At 42.9% G+C, this 19,201-nt stretch overlaps 1 protein-coding gene across 2 annotated transcripts in view; it reads left to right on the forward strand.

The window, feature by feature from the left end:
• The window catches only part of LOC148009685 (uncharacterized), a 45,707-nt gene that overhangs the window by 15,416 nt on the left and 11,090 nt on the right, over nucleotides 1-19,201 (forward strand). For both annotated transcript variants that reach the window (XR_015689791.1, XM_087673463.1), the window contains exon 2: nucleotides 15,859-15,986. Coding sequence is in view for 1 of the 2 variants with exons in the window: in XM_087673463.1 (XP_087529589.1) it covers nucleotides 15,859-15,986 (128 nt within the window). In the remaining variant the exon portion in view is untranslated. The remainder of the gene's footprint in view (nucleotides 1-15,858; nucleotides 15,987-19,201) is intronic.

The following is a 19,201-nucleotide window of genomic DNA, read 5'->3' on the forward strand; positions in this document are numbered from 1 at the left end:
GGTTGAACCTCCAAGGGTCTGATGTAGGCGTTACTTGAAGATCCTGGGTATCAATAGGAGAAAAGTCTTCGAAGACGGCCAAATGGTGAGCGGCGAACGTCAGAATGAGTAGGTCTCCCCTTGAGGCTGGAGATGCAAGGGCCCCTTTGAAGCCGAACAAGTAGAAGCCCCCTTTAAGGGCAAAGAGAGTACATCCCCCTATGTGAAAGATTGGGAATCTAAAAACTCATGGATCACGGACTTCGAATCATCTAATGACGAAGGAAATGCTGCCGGTCATGGCAAAGAAGGTATCTAGGGTGTCGAACTCCCAGAGGTGGCCTCTCAAACCTGAGTAGTCGAGGGTGGGGAAAAGGGAGGCTCAGGTTGATGAGCCAAGGGTGGGCAACAATCACCATATCTCTGTGGAGTCGATAGGGAGCCGAAGTAATAGAAGGGGTCTAACAATCACTCTCTCGAAGGAGCAGGACTGCTGAAGGGACGGTAGCCAACAATCATTCTCTTGGTGGAGCGAATTGCAGAACTGTGGGTTGTTGAGGTGGCATTCCTAAAACCCTAGAAGAAGTAGAAGCAACCTCTGTAATGCATTGCGGAGGTCATGAGGAGGCCGTGGTACCAGTTGATCCGCACGTGGCTTGAAAGAGCTTAGTGTGCATCGGATGCGTCTTATCACCTTGAGCATAAAAATCTTATTGCCTTGAGCATAAAAAGCTGAAAGCCAGTGCAGAATAAACTCTGTGGCTGAGAAGGGAGAGGTGGCACATCGAATGCTTGGGGGTAGAGGCATATACTCTGGTGGGGTAGGGAGCAAAGGTCCATGTCGGCAAGCATCGGTGAGGGTTCTAGTGATGCCAGAAGAGGAGCATTCAATGGTGTGTCCATCTACCTGTGGAGAAGTCATAGCACCGGAGTGTCAACATATAAAATGGTGGGAGGGTGGGAGAGGAAGAGAAGGGTATCTCTATCTCTTGGTGATGCAATGGAAACGAAGGGGCAAATCAGTAGATGATGCCGAACTCGCAATCTGTCTTTGCCTTCTTTGATGAACAAGGTCTATAGCTCTTTGAGCTCCTGCGCTTTGATACATGTAAAAATAAGCAACACTGCAGAGAGACGGTAGGGTTTGCGGGAAGTAACACAGAGTGTATGGCAAATACTGAGAGAGAAAAGAAACTTAGAAACACAAGAACATGGTGATGATGCACTGAATCATGCTATGAGAAGAAAAGCTGATGTGGCAGAGCCAAAGCTCAAAAGATAACTGCATTATCCTTTTTGAATCGGGCGGCAGCAGGTGTGTGAAGGGAGTGAAACGTAGTCCTCTAGGCAGTGGGCTATCAAAGTAATCACTGGAAGGTGAAAGACAATTGTTGAGGGAGCGGACCGCAGTCCTTTGATGCCATCGGCGATGTGGAAGACGATCACCAGTTGTTTAGTGAGTGAACCGCAGTTCTCTAATGTTAGGGAGTAACCTAGGCATCAAAACGCAAATCCGAGAGTGTTAGAGCTATCAAACTCGGGGAGAGCAGCCTAGATGCAAACTTTAAGTGGATAATGATGACACCAGATGATGGAAGGTGAGCTAGGCTGCAAAAACGCAGGTCCCAGCAACCTCTATAACAGACGAGTGACGCTAGGTGATGGAGGAGAAGCTAGGCTTATGAAACCATCCTTCCTTCCGTGGATGGGTGGTAATTTCTAATTACAACTTAGTTACAAATGTAACATTTATTACAAAACCAAGAAATGCAAAATAACTTACAATTTTGGACAATGGATACCTGGTTGGCCCCAAAATTGGCGCCCCTTTTGGTATTTCTTTAACTTAATTGAAGAAAAAGTCGATGTACGATGGGATTCTCCCAACCCCTTTCGTTATTCGAACTCCCCTTCCTGTCCAAAATGAGTTGCAAGTCTTCAATCTGATTTACCCCTTGATTGGGTAGCCAATTGGCGTTCACCCGCTTTGATGGAGATGAAAAATGTCTTAGATTCATTGATTTGTTGGTCGCTCCTCTTGAATTTGATTGAAAATAGCTTCATCCCTGTTGAATCCAAGTCTTGGAGCTTCCAATTTCTAGCATGCTTTCAAGGTTGCTGCTAAACCCTAATTTCTGCCGCAGCTTAGTGTAACAGCAGAGAAATTTGAAATTTCTTAGCCTTTGGTGATCTCAATGCTGTAATCTTCGGAGCAAGGCTGGGAGATGAGAGAGAATACTGTGGAGAGAGAAAATTCAGACTTTCTTCGCGAAGGACTGAAGAAAATCAGTCATTTACTGTTGCTGCTTATCTCAATAGCTTGTAGATGCAAAGAACTGAAGAAAATCAGTCATTTACTGCTGTTGCCCTATCTCAATAGCTTGTAGATGCTGTCACCTGTAGTTGATTGGTCTTTTCCTGCCCTTGGCTGCCTCAGAAGATCCTCCAATGGCTGCAAATCAGATTAGCAACGTCTCCTCCCTCTCTCTTGCAGGCTGAATGCACTAAAATGCCTCTGTCTCCAGCCTCTAAAGACGTTTTTTAGTCTTGCATGGGCTTTTTTGACTAGTGGCAGCCTTTCCAAATGACTTTTTAAGCATTGTTCATACTTAAATATTAATTTTCAGTCTTTAAATACTGAAAATTAATCTAATAATTATTTGAATGCCGAGAAAAATAATCAGATTGGCCAATAATTAAATTGGCTAGGCAACTTCCATTCCTGAGTGTCTCTGCGCCATCTTTGATTATCAAATTGGTGTTAGGTACCATTAAACACCACTTCTCTAGTGTCATCAATTGACACTTGTGGCCAAATGAACGACCTAGGCCAACAACTGGCTCTAGATACCACCAAGTATCTATGCGGCATATCTTATAGCAACTTTTACTTTTGACATCTCGTGATTTCCTCAGGACTTGGGGTCGTAAATTTACTCTAGTCCCAATTACACCTCACTTGTGCAACATTTACTTAACCATGTGATTAAAAATCAATCCACATGTTAGGTGAGGTTTCGAAAATACATGTCCTCATGACAGCCCTCCCCTTCAAATCCTTGCAATCGTCCTCGATTGCACTACTAGTGGACTAGAATTTACACAAGGTATCATAGTTAACAAAACATTGTGCACTGTTGCTCAACCATTCCATATGTCCAACACATATTGAAAATTACCAGCCAATCAGAACATAACATAAGACTCACAAAGAATCTCAAAAACATTGCCAGATTATCATGTTACATGTCTATTTCTCATGAGCTCAACTCATTTGGCAAAACCAAACCATACCATAGCATAACCAAGCATAAACCATAGCTAAAACATTAATGGCATCATAACATATGCTGTTGTCCATGGAACCAAATGTAAATCATTGAAAACTAAGCATAATCTAATCTTAAATTGATCACTTTGCTGATGGGAAAACCGACCACACACTGCTGCAAATGTGACCCTAAACTGATCTTAAACTCATTGCAAAACTGACCAGCAATCAATGCAAAAATTGATCCCAAAAGTGACCATAAACGATTCTCAAGTTGATCAAAGACTGAGTTGAAACTGATCAGAATTTTTGTCTCAAAATTAAGACAAAATCCATGCCAAATTGATCATAAGCTGATGTAAAAGTATAGTTACAGTGCCTAGGTGAAACTCATACTCATTTGGATACATAGTGACTAGTATTCTAAGTAGTGACCTCATGGCAAACATAGTGTCAACACAGTACCTTGGATGCATGCTGAATACATTCGAGATTCACTACATACGAGAGCTGTCCATAACTGGAGGAGTGGAAGTGCTACCTCCCCCTTGAGCATCATGCAATACTTCGGACCCTTGCTCTGCTGAACATGACGGAGCTCGAACTAAAATCTACTCTAACTGAAAGGCATCTAGGTAAAGCTGTAACAATTGAGGATGGTTTGCCAAGTCATCCTCTTCTATCGTTTGGCATCCATTGGTGAATAATTGTGAAATTTCACCAAGTATCTCCTTGAAACTTTACCTTTGACCTTTCTTTTCTTATGTGCCAAAATCTGCTTGGGTACCAAAATCTCATCCAACTCCTCAACCTTAGGCTGAATTTCAACAGACATTTTCTCTTGCACATCACCATGAAAATGCCTCAACAAGTTGACATGAAAGGCATTGTGTATATCCGTCAATGTGGAGGTAAATTCAGCTGATATGCCCAATCGCTGGTCTTCTCCAACACCTGGAAGGGCCCATAGTATCTCATACTCAACTTCAAATACATTCTTTCTCTTCCTTTCATCTTTTTTAGCCTTGCCTTTTCAAAGCGCAGCAATACATAATTACCCTATGCAAATTGCAAAGTATGTATGTGTCGATCAGCTGCTCTCTTTTGCTTTTCTTGGGATCTCTGAATTGCATATTTTATTTTTGCATAGGCTACATCCAAGTTTTCCACATAGCGATCAGTCTCAAAGGTCTTATCCTTTGTTTGCAGAATAGGTGGTACCTTTTTGCTACCCTCAACTATCTCAAATGGAGCTTTGCTTGTACAACTATGCACTGTGTTGTTGTAAGCAAACTCAACCAAGGGCAAATACTGCTCCCACTGTGTCTTGTGATTTGAAACATAGCACCTCAAAAGATCTAACACATTGGAATTTACTTTCTTAGATTGACCATTTGTCTGTGGATGGAAGGATGATGAGAATTTCAGTGTGGTATCCATATTCTTAAACAATCCCTTCCAAAATAAATTGGTCATCCTCAAGGGTCTCGATCACTAATGATCGACTTTGGCATACCATGATACTTAAAGATGTGTTGCAAAAACAATCGTGCTATATGATTAGGCTTTATTTTTTTTCTCACCGGAATAAAATGAGCTTGTGTCTAAACCTGCAAATAATAGTCCATATCCGATCATTTCCTGTAGGTGTCTTAGGAAGCTCAAACATAAAGTCCATTGCAATGATCTACCAAGGCCTATTTGGAATAGGCAAGGGCTGCAATTAACCGAGCATCTTTTGCCTATTATTCTTTACCTTTCGATATACGATGCATGTCTTAACAAACAGTTCTACATCATGTCTCAAAGCCGGCTAATAAAAGAAATGTTCCATTGCCTTGACCGTGGTATCAATACCTCTTTGTCTTGCATACGGAGGAGCATGACTTTCAGTGATAACTCTGGCCCCTAATTGCTTTGTGACACACAATCATCCACGCATCATTAGAACCATCTCTTAGCATAAAGTGTTCATGCCTTTGGCCATTGCAAAGTTGATCATAAACATTAGCAAAGTTCGAATTAGCAACATGTTGCTCTTTCATGGTATCCAACTCAGTGTGGTAAACCATGCTGACGGCTAAAGGAACCATGAAACTAGCCTTCCTTCCGTGGATGTGTGGTAATTCCTTGATTACAACTTAGTTACAACAGTAACATTTATTACAAAACTGAGAAATGCAAAATAACTTACAATCTTGGACAATGGACACCCTGTTGGCCCCAAAACTGGCACCCCTTTAGATATTTCTTTAACTTAATTGAAGAAAAAGTTGATGTACAATGGGATTCTCCCAATCCCTTTTGGTATTCCAACTCCCCTTGCTGTCCAAAATGTCCAACAAGTCTTCAATTTGATTTGCCCCTTGATTCGAGCAGTCAATTGGCCTTCGCCCGCTTTGATGGATATGGAAAATGCCCCAAATTCATTGATTTGCTGGTCCCTACACTTGAATTTTATTGAAAATAGCTTCGGCCCTATTGAATCCAAGTCTTGAGACTAACGTGGTTAGTGCCTCATTGTTGTTAGGGATCCCTTGCTCATGCCTCAAGTAGTGGAGCTTTATCCTTGATTTCTTCAAAGATCTTGCATGTCTCTCATGGGACCATTAATCAATAGGCTCCTTGCTACATTGCTGGATATTAGGTATGGGCACCCTTAGTATTGATTACAACCTTGGGTCACTTAGCTGACTATATATAAATGCATCCTTGTGTTAGGGTGGTTGAGGTATCCTATTTATAGGCCATAGGAGCTTATTACATTAGTAGGCTCCTTGTTACATCATTAGATATTCAGGATGGGCATCCTTAGCATTAATTACAGCCTTGGGCCACTTACTTGACTAGGTATAATATAAATGCACCTGTAGGCTAGGGTGGTCAAGGAGTCTTATAAACAAGCCCTAAGGGCTTATTTGTACCACATCTTGTGATATCACCACACTTGGAATCTAGGCCCATTGACCGTCTTGTCTAGCATCTCTATTGGGATGTTGTGGGTTGTAAAGAAATACTCGAGCAAAGAAGATAAACACCAAGTGTATGGAAAAACACAATGATAGAATGATAGAACTTAAAGGTGAAGAGTAACTCAGAATGAAAGCAAATGAATGCTGAAAACACACTATGCCAAGTGAATACAATAACCTCAAACCTCTGTTTCTTAGAGTGAAGCAAAGTAGCAATGAACCGAAGAGCGTGTCATATTGTGAATGGATTTTGAATTACAGCAAAGAGCCTCTGTATGCAATCAGCCACTGTAAGTGTAGATCAAAGTGATGAAATTGTATGGACCAAGTTGATAAATAGTAGTGGCAGCATGGCGGCTTGCATAGGTGTGAATATGCCAGATGGCAGCTGGAAAACACAAGCTGGACAGCTCCAGAAGATGGTGAAACATCCACCTAGGATCCAATCTACACGCATGAAATGACATAAGCTATATCCACGAACATTTAGGGTTGGGACAGTAGAGTCCTGTTTGTAGCACTCAAGGGCCCTATTGTGCACATTATTGTGTGATCATCACTCTTTGGACTCTTGGCTCATTGGCCGATGCATTTATACATTGGGATGGTTTGGGCTGGTGGTATGGGACGCAAACTCTTGGGACATTGTTGTGACTGGTGTGTTGGCTTAGGGGTGAGCCCATTTGGCTCTATCGCAGGGAGGTGAGTCAAATGTCCGTCCTCTATATGTTCATGGATATAGCTTGTGTCGTATCTCATGTGTAGATTGGATCCTAAATGGACATTTTACATGTGCAGCAGCCTGAAGATGCTCTGCGTCATGCAGACGACTGCCTTTATGCTGGAAAGACAGTTTTCTGCTGCCTAGGACAGGTGGAAACAGAGCCTGAATGGCTGGTGGCAGTGCGAACTGATGTGGACAGGTTGCTGATGAAGCACTTGCAGCAAACACAGCAGTAGGTGCTGTTTGAACAGGTCTCCTGGAGTTGGGTGATGGCTGGCTGTGCCATGACTTGAGGTATCCACTAGTGGAGGGTTGTAGACCTATTTATAGATGTGGATCCTCCCAAAAGTTTGGGCGTTTGCTTTTGGGACATAGAAACCTTGGTATAAATTGAGTTTTGGGGCTGTTTTAAATGAACTAATAAGGGTTTAAGTGGTAGTTTGTGTTGAGCTAAAATATGCATTACTTGCTGATTAGCCACTTAAACAGCCCCAAAACACACTAAAAATGCTCTTTTAGAGTAAAACTCTAAAACGAGGAGCGGTTCGAGAGAGTTTAGGAAACCCTAAAACGGGGAGCGGTTCGAGAGAGTTTAGTGGAAACCCTAATTTTTGGGCCACCCTTCCGTATCTATAAATAGACAGGCTGCCCCCATTCAGCCATCATCCTTGTTTGCAAGTTACACCAGCCCACACACCCTTGGCTGTTGTTGGCTCCCAGTTTTCAGCCTACAGCTCGCCTCCATTTGCTGTCCAGCCATCATCGACTGCAGCCACATTATCTTCAGCCTGTCCATTGGTGTAGGCGACAGCTCTTAGTTGTTGGCGACTGCTCCAGACTGTTCTAGACTGCTGTTCAGCTTGCTTTCCATCATCTCCAAGGTCAGCTAGCTTGCGTTTTCAGCATTGCAAGCCTTGATACTCTCACACACCTTCGATCGGTGGTACACTGCTGTGTTTACCAATTTCCAGCTTCCAGACTGCTGCATTTTGGTGACTAGCCTGTTGCCATTCACTATTTAGCACTCCTACACTCCGACTGGTAGTCATAGACTTGGGATCCGTCTTCGGTGGATGTCACGCTTCGACATTGCTCTGCCCTTGAGCACACTGTATACTCTTACATTCATTTACATAATTCATTCTCTTCAGAGTTGTGTTCTCTCTCTCCCTTCTTCTGTTTGTGTTTGAGTTTTGAGTTTTGCATTTAGGGTTTGAGTTTTGCCCTCTGTGTCTGTGTTTGTCTCTTTGTGTTTTTGTCGTGGTCATACACTTTGTGTGTTCTCAGTGCAAACCTTAGCAGTTTCCTTCACATGGTATCAGAGCCGGTGCTCTCGTAAAGAGTATCCTGTGGATATTATGGAGAGCTAGTCTTTGTGCGAGGCACATAATACAACTCGTAACTGAATCACAATGTTCCAGATACCTTCTTCTCCAGTTCCTATGATGTCTTATCAGACTTCTCCATCATTGGAGGCCCTGAGATGGCATTATGGACTCGGTGAGGAGGACGACACTCCACCTTCACCAGATTTCACTAACACAACAGAGGACTTTGAGGAGTACTATCGCAACAAGTATGGTGATATTTACATCCCTCCTAGTTTTGCTACCACATCCGGACCGGTTGGTGAGGCTGGCCACCTCTCCGATCATAGAGGACATACGGCATTCGGAACGTCTGGCGATCCATCTTCATCATCTTAGCCAGGTCCAATGTCAGGTTTGTACAATTCTTTTGTGTTGCATGAATCAGAACCTTTACTTGTTTCTTCTTTTGAGGTACAGGATTCGGATGGCTTTGCGTATGTGAACTTCAATAAAGGGGGGCTCACGAAGTAGACGAAATTTAGGTACATCTACAGCTTCTGTTTCATTTGAGCATATCACATACACTTCTCACTTCCCTCCCATCCTATCCTCTTCTATATCACACCCCTCATCATCTTTCCAAAACCTTGGATTACACTCCACATCTGCATCACACACCCTAGGGGTTGGATCTTCCATCTCCGCTCCTAGCACATTTTCCTTCTCCACCCCATTCTCTACCTCTTTGCAACATGGTACTTGGTTAGGGGGAATGCCATCCTTTAACACAATGCCTCTCACCTTTTAGCAAAGGAGCACACCCATAACTCTTGGGTTGATTGTGATGGGCATTCCCCTCACTATCCCTAGCTTCACATCTCACATGACCACTCATACGCAGGGGTTTCCATCCTGAGTTTATGATGTGTTTTCACACTCTCCTTGGGTTACACCTACGCAGGGATTCCCATCTTTTGCTCACCATGTTCCCGTTCCACCTCCTTGGGTTCCTCATGTGGCTACCATGCCCATGCCTAGTCAACCCATCCCTATCTATGGATCCACCTTACACTACACGCATGCCTGGTGGGCACTCTGAGGCCCATTCCCAAGTGTACTCCACTGCCCCATTCTACCCACACTATATTTTTTCACACTATCCATCTTTGAGCACTACCACTCCTGTTGCAACTGCCAAGAATGCCTTCACGAATAAGACACGTTTTAATGGGTCAAATTTCATCACTTGGTCTAATTTCATGCGACAAGTGCTTGAGTCTTAGGGTCTTTGGGACCTCCTCATTGTTCTAGAGCCTATGCCGGACCCTCGACTAGCTCATCCTGATTACATCCGTCAATGGAGAGCCCGCATTGCCACAATCAATGTTGAGCTGATGCAAGGATTACTTCCTGAGTTTCACTCTCAGTTGTAGCACTTCCTGCTCACGTCAGAGCGTTGAAGTCACCTTCTCGACCGCTATGCAGCTCGTGATTGTACTGGGCGCATCAATCTCGACTTTGAGCTTTAAGAGTTCTCTATTAAGGAAGATGATGATCTAAAAGTCAAGCTGACTGAATATAGGTGGTTACTTCCCGAGTTCGCTACTACTGGGTCTCCAAAGTTAGATGATGATAAGGTTACATTCTTCTTGAATAAGTTGCCTTACAAGTACTTCAATTTCATTCAACACATCATCTCCCAACTTAGATTGCCAACCTTCTACGAGTTTGAGTGCCAATTCTTGCATTACGCGAGGTTGTATAATCAAGTCCACAAAAAATCCTCATCACAGTCTTATTCAGAGCGCAGAGGGGGTTGGTTGCCTCTTCTTCGGGAGGGACAACTACTAGTGGCAAGAACTCGCTATATGCGAAGGCAAGCCAATCAAAGGGTGACTCCTCTTCCTCAGATGGAACCAAAGAATCTAGACCTATCTAGCAGTAACTCCGTAGGAAAAACTAATTTTGCATACATTGCCAGAGAGCAGGCCATGTGGACGAGGAGTGTCGCTCCAAGGCCCAAGGTCTTCCACCTAAAAAGCCTTAGCAGACCGCTACGGCTGCATAGTTCAGTGAGGCTACGCCTTTCGCTCCTGCTTCATCTGCTCCTTCAGCACTTGCCGTTGCTGTTGGCCATGTGGCTTGAGTACAGCCTCAGTAGCCTATCTCTTTCACTACCCTTGAGGGATTGGTTGATTGGTCTGCAAGTTCCAATCCCGTTGCACTTCATGTATCTATCTCATCTTCCTCCCTACCTTCTTCGACTCGCATGTCTCTAGGTCCTTTCGAATACCCTAGGTCAGTCTAGCATTCATTTTTCGCACTCTTAGATCGGGCCCATGGGATTCATTATCCTTACTCTTTCCAAATTTTTTGTCTTCCGTTGCATTTACTCACACATAGACACATTCATTGCATTTATTTTTGAGTTAGATTTTCTTTCTGTTCTGTTTTGCTTTGGAGCATCTCACCACTAACCTCTGTGTTTGTAGATTCTCATTTTTTTTGCAGGGTTTTGTCTTTCAATGTAGGGCTAACTTACAGATTGCTTTGATCCTCCTTGGGCTAGAGACGTGGGGATGCATACCGTTGCTTTCATGGTTTCATCATCCTAGGAGTGCTTGCTCTTCTTTTAGCATAGCGGTTTCCCCTCCCGAGGCGGATCGTGCAGCATCTCTCTCGATGCTATCATGGCAGTGACTTCTACCTTGCTCTTCTAGCGGGGTGTTTCATCCACTTCATCTTCTTTCATTCCTTATGGTTATTGGCACCATATGAAGACCGACATCAGGCTCCTCTTCCTTCTTCGGCATCTACATCCAGGTTGAGATGGGGTTGCTACCCTTCTTAGTATTCTAGAGGCTTCAGCACTTTGTCTTCGACATCGGCTTCTTCCCCCTGTTGTACCTTACTCTTTGCATTGCATGATTACATTATCCTTGTACTAGGGCGCTTGGGCAAGTGAACAACTTTCCCACGAGGGACATTGTCCAAATGGCACCTGTTGCATGAGCATTCTTCAGTATGTACATACTTTGCATCTCATCGTGCAGAGCACCACTTGCGTGGATCCTAAGCTGTTTCCACCGGCAGCTGTTGTTACTATACTACCATCCTTTTTCATCACATGGATACCTCATCATCTATTTTTCCTCGTCATCGACACCTTGAGTGGATAGGTTAGCTTGTACTGTTTTGTGATGTGTCGGGTGTACCCTCCCTACTCCTATCTTTTGGGTCACTTTTACTCATTCGGCCGCATCCCATCAAATTTACTTCACTTATCACATGTAGTTTCATCAGCCTTTGTGACATTAATGTGACATTAAAATGATATTTAATGTGACATTAAGGTCACAAACATTAAATGTCACTCCTATCCTCACTGGGGTGACTACTTGGATTTCCTTGGTAAGATAAACTATCGCCTCTGTAGTCTTGGTAGGCGGCTGGGTAGCCGACGTGCACCCTTTGTCCGATGCCTTGGTTGCTTTGGGGTGGGACGCCTTGGGGTACATACACATCACAATGGCTAGCCTAACCTTTTAGCTTAGTTTTGGGCCTGAGAGGGAGTGCTGAGCTAAAATATGCATTACTTGCTGATTAGCCTCTTAAACAGCCCCAAATCACACTAAAAATGCTCTTTTAGAGTAAAACCCTGAAACGAGGAGCGGTTCGAGAGAGTTCAGTGGAAATCCTAAAACGGGGAGCGGTTTGAGAGAGTTTAGTGGAAACCCTAATTTTTGGGGTGCCCTTCCACATCTATAAGTAGACAGGTTGCCCCCATTCAGCCATCATCCTTGTTTGCAGGTTATACCAGCCCATACACCCTCTGCTGTTGTTGGTGCCCAGTTTCCAGCCTGCAGCCTGTCTCCATTTGCTGTCCAGCCATCATTGACTGCAGTTACATTAGCTTCAGCCTGTCCATTGCTGTAGGCGACAACTCTTAGCTGTTGGTGACTGCTCCAGACTGTTGTTAAGCCTGTTGTCCATCATCTCCAGGGTCAGCCAACTTGCGTTTTTAGCATTGCAGGCCCTGACACTCTCACGCATTGTTTCAGCTTGCTGTTTACAACAGACTGTGCACAGTTTCCAGCCTCCGATCGGTGGTACACTGCTGCGTTTACCAGTTTCCAGCCTCCAGACTGCTGCGTTTTGGTGACCAGCTTGCTGCCATTCACTATTCAACACTCCGACTGGTGGTCACAGACTTGGGATCCGTCTTCGATGGACGTCACACTCTGACATTGCTCTGCCCTTGAGCACACTGTACACTCTTATATTCATTTATAGCATTCATTCACTTTAGAGTTGTGTTCTCTCTCTCTCTCTTCTTCTGTTTGTGTTAGAGTTTTGAGTTTTGCGTTTTGCGTTTAGGGTTTGAGTTTTGCCCTTTGTGTTTGTGTCTGTCTCTTTGTGTTTGTGTCGTGGTCGTACACTCTGTGTGTCCTCAGTGCAAACCCTAGTAGTTTCCTTCACAGTTTGATGAGCGGTTGTTGACCTTTTTTAGTTTAACATGGGTTGGTCATATGGGACATCAGCCCTAATGACACAAATGTGGCTTGCTATTGTTGGTCTAAGGCTTGGGAAAAAGCTTGTTTACTCTAAGGTGAGTTGATGTTCTTTCGTCTATGTTTCATTCTAGATGAGATTGGCTTGTGATATGTCTCGTGTGGGTTAGATCTAGGTTGGTGTTTCATTGGTATTTGAGCAACAATTTGCTCTTTACACATGATGCAATGGCAGGCAAAAGACTCTTGGAAGCTTATGAGACTATGATGGTTTACACTTGATAGGTCAAAATTTTCGTTGTGAATAGGGTGGTGTGGGAGTCGAGACACTACTATAAGAGAGGTAGACATTGGTGACATGTGCAATCAGGTGGTGGATTTGGTGAGATGAGATTCTCACCTTGTACTCATGCTCAGAATAATCGATGATTGATGCCATTTATTGATGATGGAAAGGATTGTGTGCCAACTTTGGACTTTGTCGGTGTAGGAGGCAATCGGGTGGTGGATATGGTGAGATAGATTCTTACCTTGTACTCGTGCTCGGAATAATTAATGATTGATGCCATTTATTGGTGATGGAAAGGATTGCATGCAAAATCCGGTATTTGTCGGTGTAGGAGGCCTCAGGAGCTACCACTCCAAGGCCATGATAGACCTCATTTGACTCTACAAGTAAATTCGGGTAGCACTTGCTGAATGTAAAATTAATTCCATATTTACATTAACAATAATGGCAAGAAGGAGAGAGGTGAAGTAACATTGACATGGAAGGCGATGGGATGCCTAGATTCCACACTACTTGACATAGCACTTCAATGTGCTAGCTGAGGAGGAGGCTGATGTTGGTTGCAGGCTGGTTGTGTTTAAAGCAGCATTGTATAGGCACATGTCAAAGCGAAAATACCAAGCGTACGTCCTGTAGATGTTAGTAGTCATGTCATTTCTTGTCTCTCTTTGTATCCATTTCTTGGTTGTGAGCCTAAGTGTGAGTTAGAAGAGGACGTGCAGAACTCTAGCCCGAGTCGTGCCCTTTAGTTCACTCATCCCTAGCATGTTTGTTCTGGTAGACCCTTGGGCACCTTTTATATGTCAACCTATCCCACATGTACTGACCACTTTTGCTTTTTGTGGCAGCTTTGGCTTTTTGCGGTCCTTTTCCTTTGTTGGCTAGACATTCCTCTATGGTAGTGGTCTTGCTTTCTCCTTTTAGGTTTTTTGGCTGCTGGTTGGCCCTTTTCTATTGTGGGTGGCCCTTTTGCTGCTGATCGGTCATCTCCTATGCTAGGTCCATATTTGGAGGCATAGATACATCTCTAAGCTTTTGTTGGAATTTGGCAAGGCTTCTTGCAAACCTATCCCTTCTCTATGGATCCGGAGTCCAAACTTACTTCAGCAGGTGATTGCCTTTCTGACGCTGCCCCCTATTGGTGCCTCATTGGATCTCTCATTTGGCTTATCCACACTTGGCTCCACATTTTCTATGTGATAGCCTTGTTGTCTTCTTTCGTGAAGATTCCTTTAGGCTCATTGGCAAGCCACTCTTTGCATCTTGCAATACTTATAGGGGACCTGATCCTACGGGATCATGTATCAAGAGGGGAACCACTCTTACTGGATGGAGCGACTCTCATTGAGCTAGAGACGTCGATACTCAACATTTGACTATTGGATTTGCCTTCTTCCTTGGATCTAGTATATTGTCTTGGAGTAGTAAGAAGCACCCTACTATGGCTCTTTCATTGATGGAGGTTGAGTATCAAGTATTATATTCAATTGCACAAGAGGTGGTGTGACTTTGTTGCATGCTTGTAGAGATTAGTTTCCCTTAGTCGAGACCTACCTTGCTATGGGTTGACAACTAGAGCACTCTTGCTCTTGCAAAGAACCTCATGTTTCATGCTCATGGAAGTTAGATTGAGATTTAGTATCATTATGTTTGAGAGCAGATTTCGGAGTTCGAGTAGTGGTGGCCTATTGGTGAACAATGCAGTGGATATCTTCATGAAGCCTTTGTCTCAAGCTTCTATGCTTCGTTTTATGCACATTTTAGGCATTCAACCACTCTCGGGATCTAAGAGAGGGTGCTAGTGTGCCAAAAATTGGAAGCTCCAAGACTTGGATTCAACAGGGCTGAAGCTGTTTTCATTCAAATTCAAGTGGAGGGACCAACAAATAAATGAATTTTGGGCATTTTCCATCACTATCAAAGCGGATGAAGGCAAATTGACTGTCCGAGTCAAGGGTAAATAGATTGAAGACTTGCTGGTCATTTTGGACAACAAGGAGAGTTGGAATACTGAGAGGGATTGGGAAAATCCCATAGTATATTAACTTCTTCTTCAATTAAGTTAAAGAAATACCGAAAGGGATGCCAATTTTGGGGCCAACAAGGTGTCAATTGTCCAAAATTGTGAGTTAATTTGCATTTCTTAGTTTTGTAATAAATATTGGTGTTGTAACTAGGTTGTAATCAGGGAATTACCACCTATCCATGGAAAGAAGGCCGATTTCAAAATATATGTGGCTAGGGGTGTATACTTAAGAATTTAGTACTATGAAATGTATGTCATTATGGAATATATTGAACTCACTCCCCCCCACGCCACGCTTTTCTTACTTTTACAATTGGAGGGGGAAGTTAACGGGGGCCCACCCCTAATGTATACGCTTATGTACTTTTGGGAAAACCCCGCCTTCCTTGCACTTACGTGATTTTGTAATTTGTCCGTGGTGAATCCCTTGGGTATACTTTGAGCATACAAGGTACAAGGCAACATATATGGAGGCAGTGTGTGTGTTACAACTACATGTCAGTGATGTAGAGCGGTGGAGATTGGGGGCACGCTGGTGGAGAATTTGCAAAACAAGGATGGGGCTGATTGGTGGGCAGCCTTTCTATTTATAGATGTGGATCCTCCCAAAATTAGGGTTTTGGCTTATGGGACACAGACACTTCGTTAATTCTCTAGGAAACTTTGGTAATCTTATGTTTTTGGGCTGTTTTAAGTAGCTAATTAACGTTTTAAGTTTGTAATTCATTTTTAAAGCTCAATAGATAGATGTCTAATAATGCTCATTGTTTCTTCAGGAAGGGATGGTTTGACTCATAACATGCTAATCAACTTCCATTACTATTGGAAGCGTGACCGTATAGTACGGGTAAAATGCAAAGGAGTGTCGACTGTCGATATGGACAGTGTGATTTTTCAGATAGAGGTGTGATATTGATTTTGAAACATGCTAATGTGAATTTGCTTATTTGTTCCTATGTTGCTGTGGTGTCAAAATGTTTTCTATATAGTAGATAGAGTGTAGAGTCACCAATCCTTGTTATAAAGTCAAATATTTGTAATGGCTTGGGTTGTTTTATTGAACTGTTAGAAGAAAAAAAAGCATACAAGTCAAGAGCTTAACTGTTCAAGTGGATTTTGTGTGAAGCTGAATCTTCAGATCTACATAGGTCTGTGTAATGGGTGCTAACTTATCACCCTTATACTTGGTAGATGGTTGTTCATTCTTGGGACTTTGTACTATTCATGGATCATATTCAATCTGGCCTGGTTGAACTCTCGTGGTTTCTCATAGATGTAATGCAAAATGCCTTGTAAAGTAGAAGCCTTCAAAATAGGGTACTGAAAATGTTTGAAAATTTATAAGGAGATGTTTGAAGTAAGGCAGTGTATGTTAGTTTCTCTGTGCATTATCCTTGCATCTCAGGATAGACAGTTAGCTCCATAGGATAATTAGAGGCAGACCTTTGCTGATTTCCATCATGAGGAGCTGGTTATGCTCAGGGTGGTTTATGTATACCTCATTTGTTATGATCATCATTAATAATGGTGGGAGCACCACCAATAGGGATCATGGCGAACAATGTAGAGCAAGTATCTTTTGTGTCACATTTGTTAGTGTTGGTGTACATTTCGTCGGAAATGGAGAGAGAGAGAGAGAGAGAAAGAGAGAGAGAGAGAGTGAACACAAGACAGTGAGTTGCCGAGTGGGCTGCAATCTGACACTCAAAAGATGCAAGTACTAGAATGATAGCCCTCTTCAAGGCAATAATGTTTGTCATGGGGTGGCCCAAGATATCGAGCTCACTAAGGGGAGATACTCATCTCTAATGGCAAGTGATGATGGCTTGAATCTGGTAGAGGTAAGGATACTGTGCACGATGACGGGGTGGTGGGTTCCATTCTATGCAGAGTGTGGGTGTCCGGTCTGGTGTGACCCCGTTGACTCATGGGTGGTGTGGTGGTGCTGCTGTAGTGGTAGCTTATGTAATAGCAGCATGTAGTGAGCTAGCTCTGGAGCTAATATTGAAAAACTCTGTAAGAATTGGCTCACTTGTCGACTCTGCTTGTGTTTTTGTCTTGCATCTGAGAAGCTTCTCTCTGTATGCCCGGAACTCCAATAAGAACAATCTTAGGCATCTTTGGTCCTTGTACTCCATCACTCTGTGGAGAGGCCCAAACCCCTCCTAAAAAAGGCAATGGAATCTCTCTTTGATCTCATAAAATACTGTACATCTACAAATAAAATGCTCCTCACATGCAAGCTCCTAGAGGCACAATTGGCAGATGTGTGCATCCTTAGACGTGTGTGTACCATCCTCAATCCTGAGCTAGTGTAATGATGTTTGCATTTGTCCAATAGCACTTGGTATCTCATGGGAGAAGTGGACATCCATGTATACTAGCTTGACAATGAATCACTGTTGACATATGTAGAAAATGACGATATTGTGCCATTTTCGTACGAAGGGGCTCTAGGGGATACACCTATATATGATCTGTACGAGTCTTCACAATATCTGCCATAATAACTTGATTCCACTTTGTATGCGTGAGATCGAAGTATGGGTAATCCAAATTGTATTGGAGTGGTGGGAGTGCATCTGCCATCCATCTCTAATCCATTTGTCTTGAACCATGATTACATCTCCACATACCAAGAATATGTATCCCCACTCTTTGCTAGCTATTTGGAGAAAGTTATTGCCAATCGTGGATATCTATATCTAGGGAGCTCCCATATTCTCTATAAGCAAGTTACGGTATGAAATAATGCATCTATGACCATAGGTGCGAGTCGGAGTAGAGATTGATGAAGAGTAAGTGCTCAAAACACAAAAATGACATGCTGTAGGTGCAAATGCAAATCCGGCCGATGCTGGTAATTGAAGAAAAGCAGGCTGGAAACGAGAAGTAGTGGTCTCTGGGGTTGGAACTAGTAAACAACAATGTAACCGCTTGAAGATGATGGTAGCTAATCACTGGTAGCAGTGGGAGGTTGGGCGACAACTGTAGACCACGTAGTGGTAGCGGTTGGGGACTGTACAGCTAGTGGAAGAGGACTGATGGCTGAAACTTGCAAGACAAGGATAGATTGAATGGTGGGAAACATGTCTATTTATAGATACAAAAGGATTAGGCTTTTACTTATGAGTCATAAACTATTTAGGATTCAACGAAAATTTTGGTAATTTACATGTTGTGGGGCTGTTTTAAAGAGCTAATAAGTTTTTAATGTATTTTTAGCTCAACAAAGTCTGTTGGGAGTATCAAATAGCCATAATTTAGTCCAAGATTCTTGGCATTGAGCATGTGCACATTTTTCCTCAAGTGCTCCAAGTGCAACATAACATCTATCCAATGTACTAGCTGTTGCATCTCACAATGAAAATTTAAGTCATGTCAATGTGACTCTCAGATATACATAGGACCTAGTGTACTTAACTATATCCTTGTCAAGAGTAAATTGACGTCCTGCTCGGGTCACCCAAGCTTGTGTGGTATTAAACACCATTACCTTGGTCTTCCAAAGGCTCACTATTGATCCTCTATCCATGCAAAATGCTTGCAAAACATCTAGGTGTCTTTGCAAGCCTTCCAGTGAATTTGCGATTAGTACCACATCATTCGCATACAACAAGATGGGTATCAATATGTTAGCCAAAAGCTCACATGAAACCAGCCTTCCTTCTCGGATAGGGTGGTAAATAACTTGATTAATCACTAATTACAACAAGCATAAAGTTCACATAAATTGAAATGCACACCTTACCACTTTAATCTTGGAGAATGGATAGCCTACTGACACTCCTTCAATATTTCTTTAGCTTTAGTTGCAAATAGATGGAGTAGAATTGAGATTCTTTGATCTCCTCCACTAATTCAAGTGCCTTTTGCTGTCAATAATCAGTAAGCTGTCAAATCAATTTTCTCCTTGGTTTGCTCGAGGATTATGTCACCATGCAGAAAAGCTGTTTCAACATCCATTTGGTACAGCTCTAAGTCCAATACAACAGTGAGAGCAAAAAGCACACGTAGAGTGGTCATCTTCACAACAGATAAGAAGACCTCTTAGAAGTCAATCCCTTCCTTCTATGCATACCCTTTGGCAACCAATCTTGCTTTGTACTTGGGTTTCCC

This window comes from Lygodium microphyllum, chromosome 30, assembly GCF_053477565.2.
Source record: "Lygodium microphyllum isolate KBCC chromosome 30, Lygodium_microphyllum_v1.1.10, whole genome shotgun sequence".
Classification (NCBI taxonomy): domain Eukaryota; kingdom Viridiplantae; phylum Streptophyta; class Polypodiopsida; order Schizaeales; family Lygodiaceae; genus Lygodium; species Lygodium microphyllum.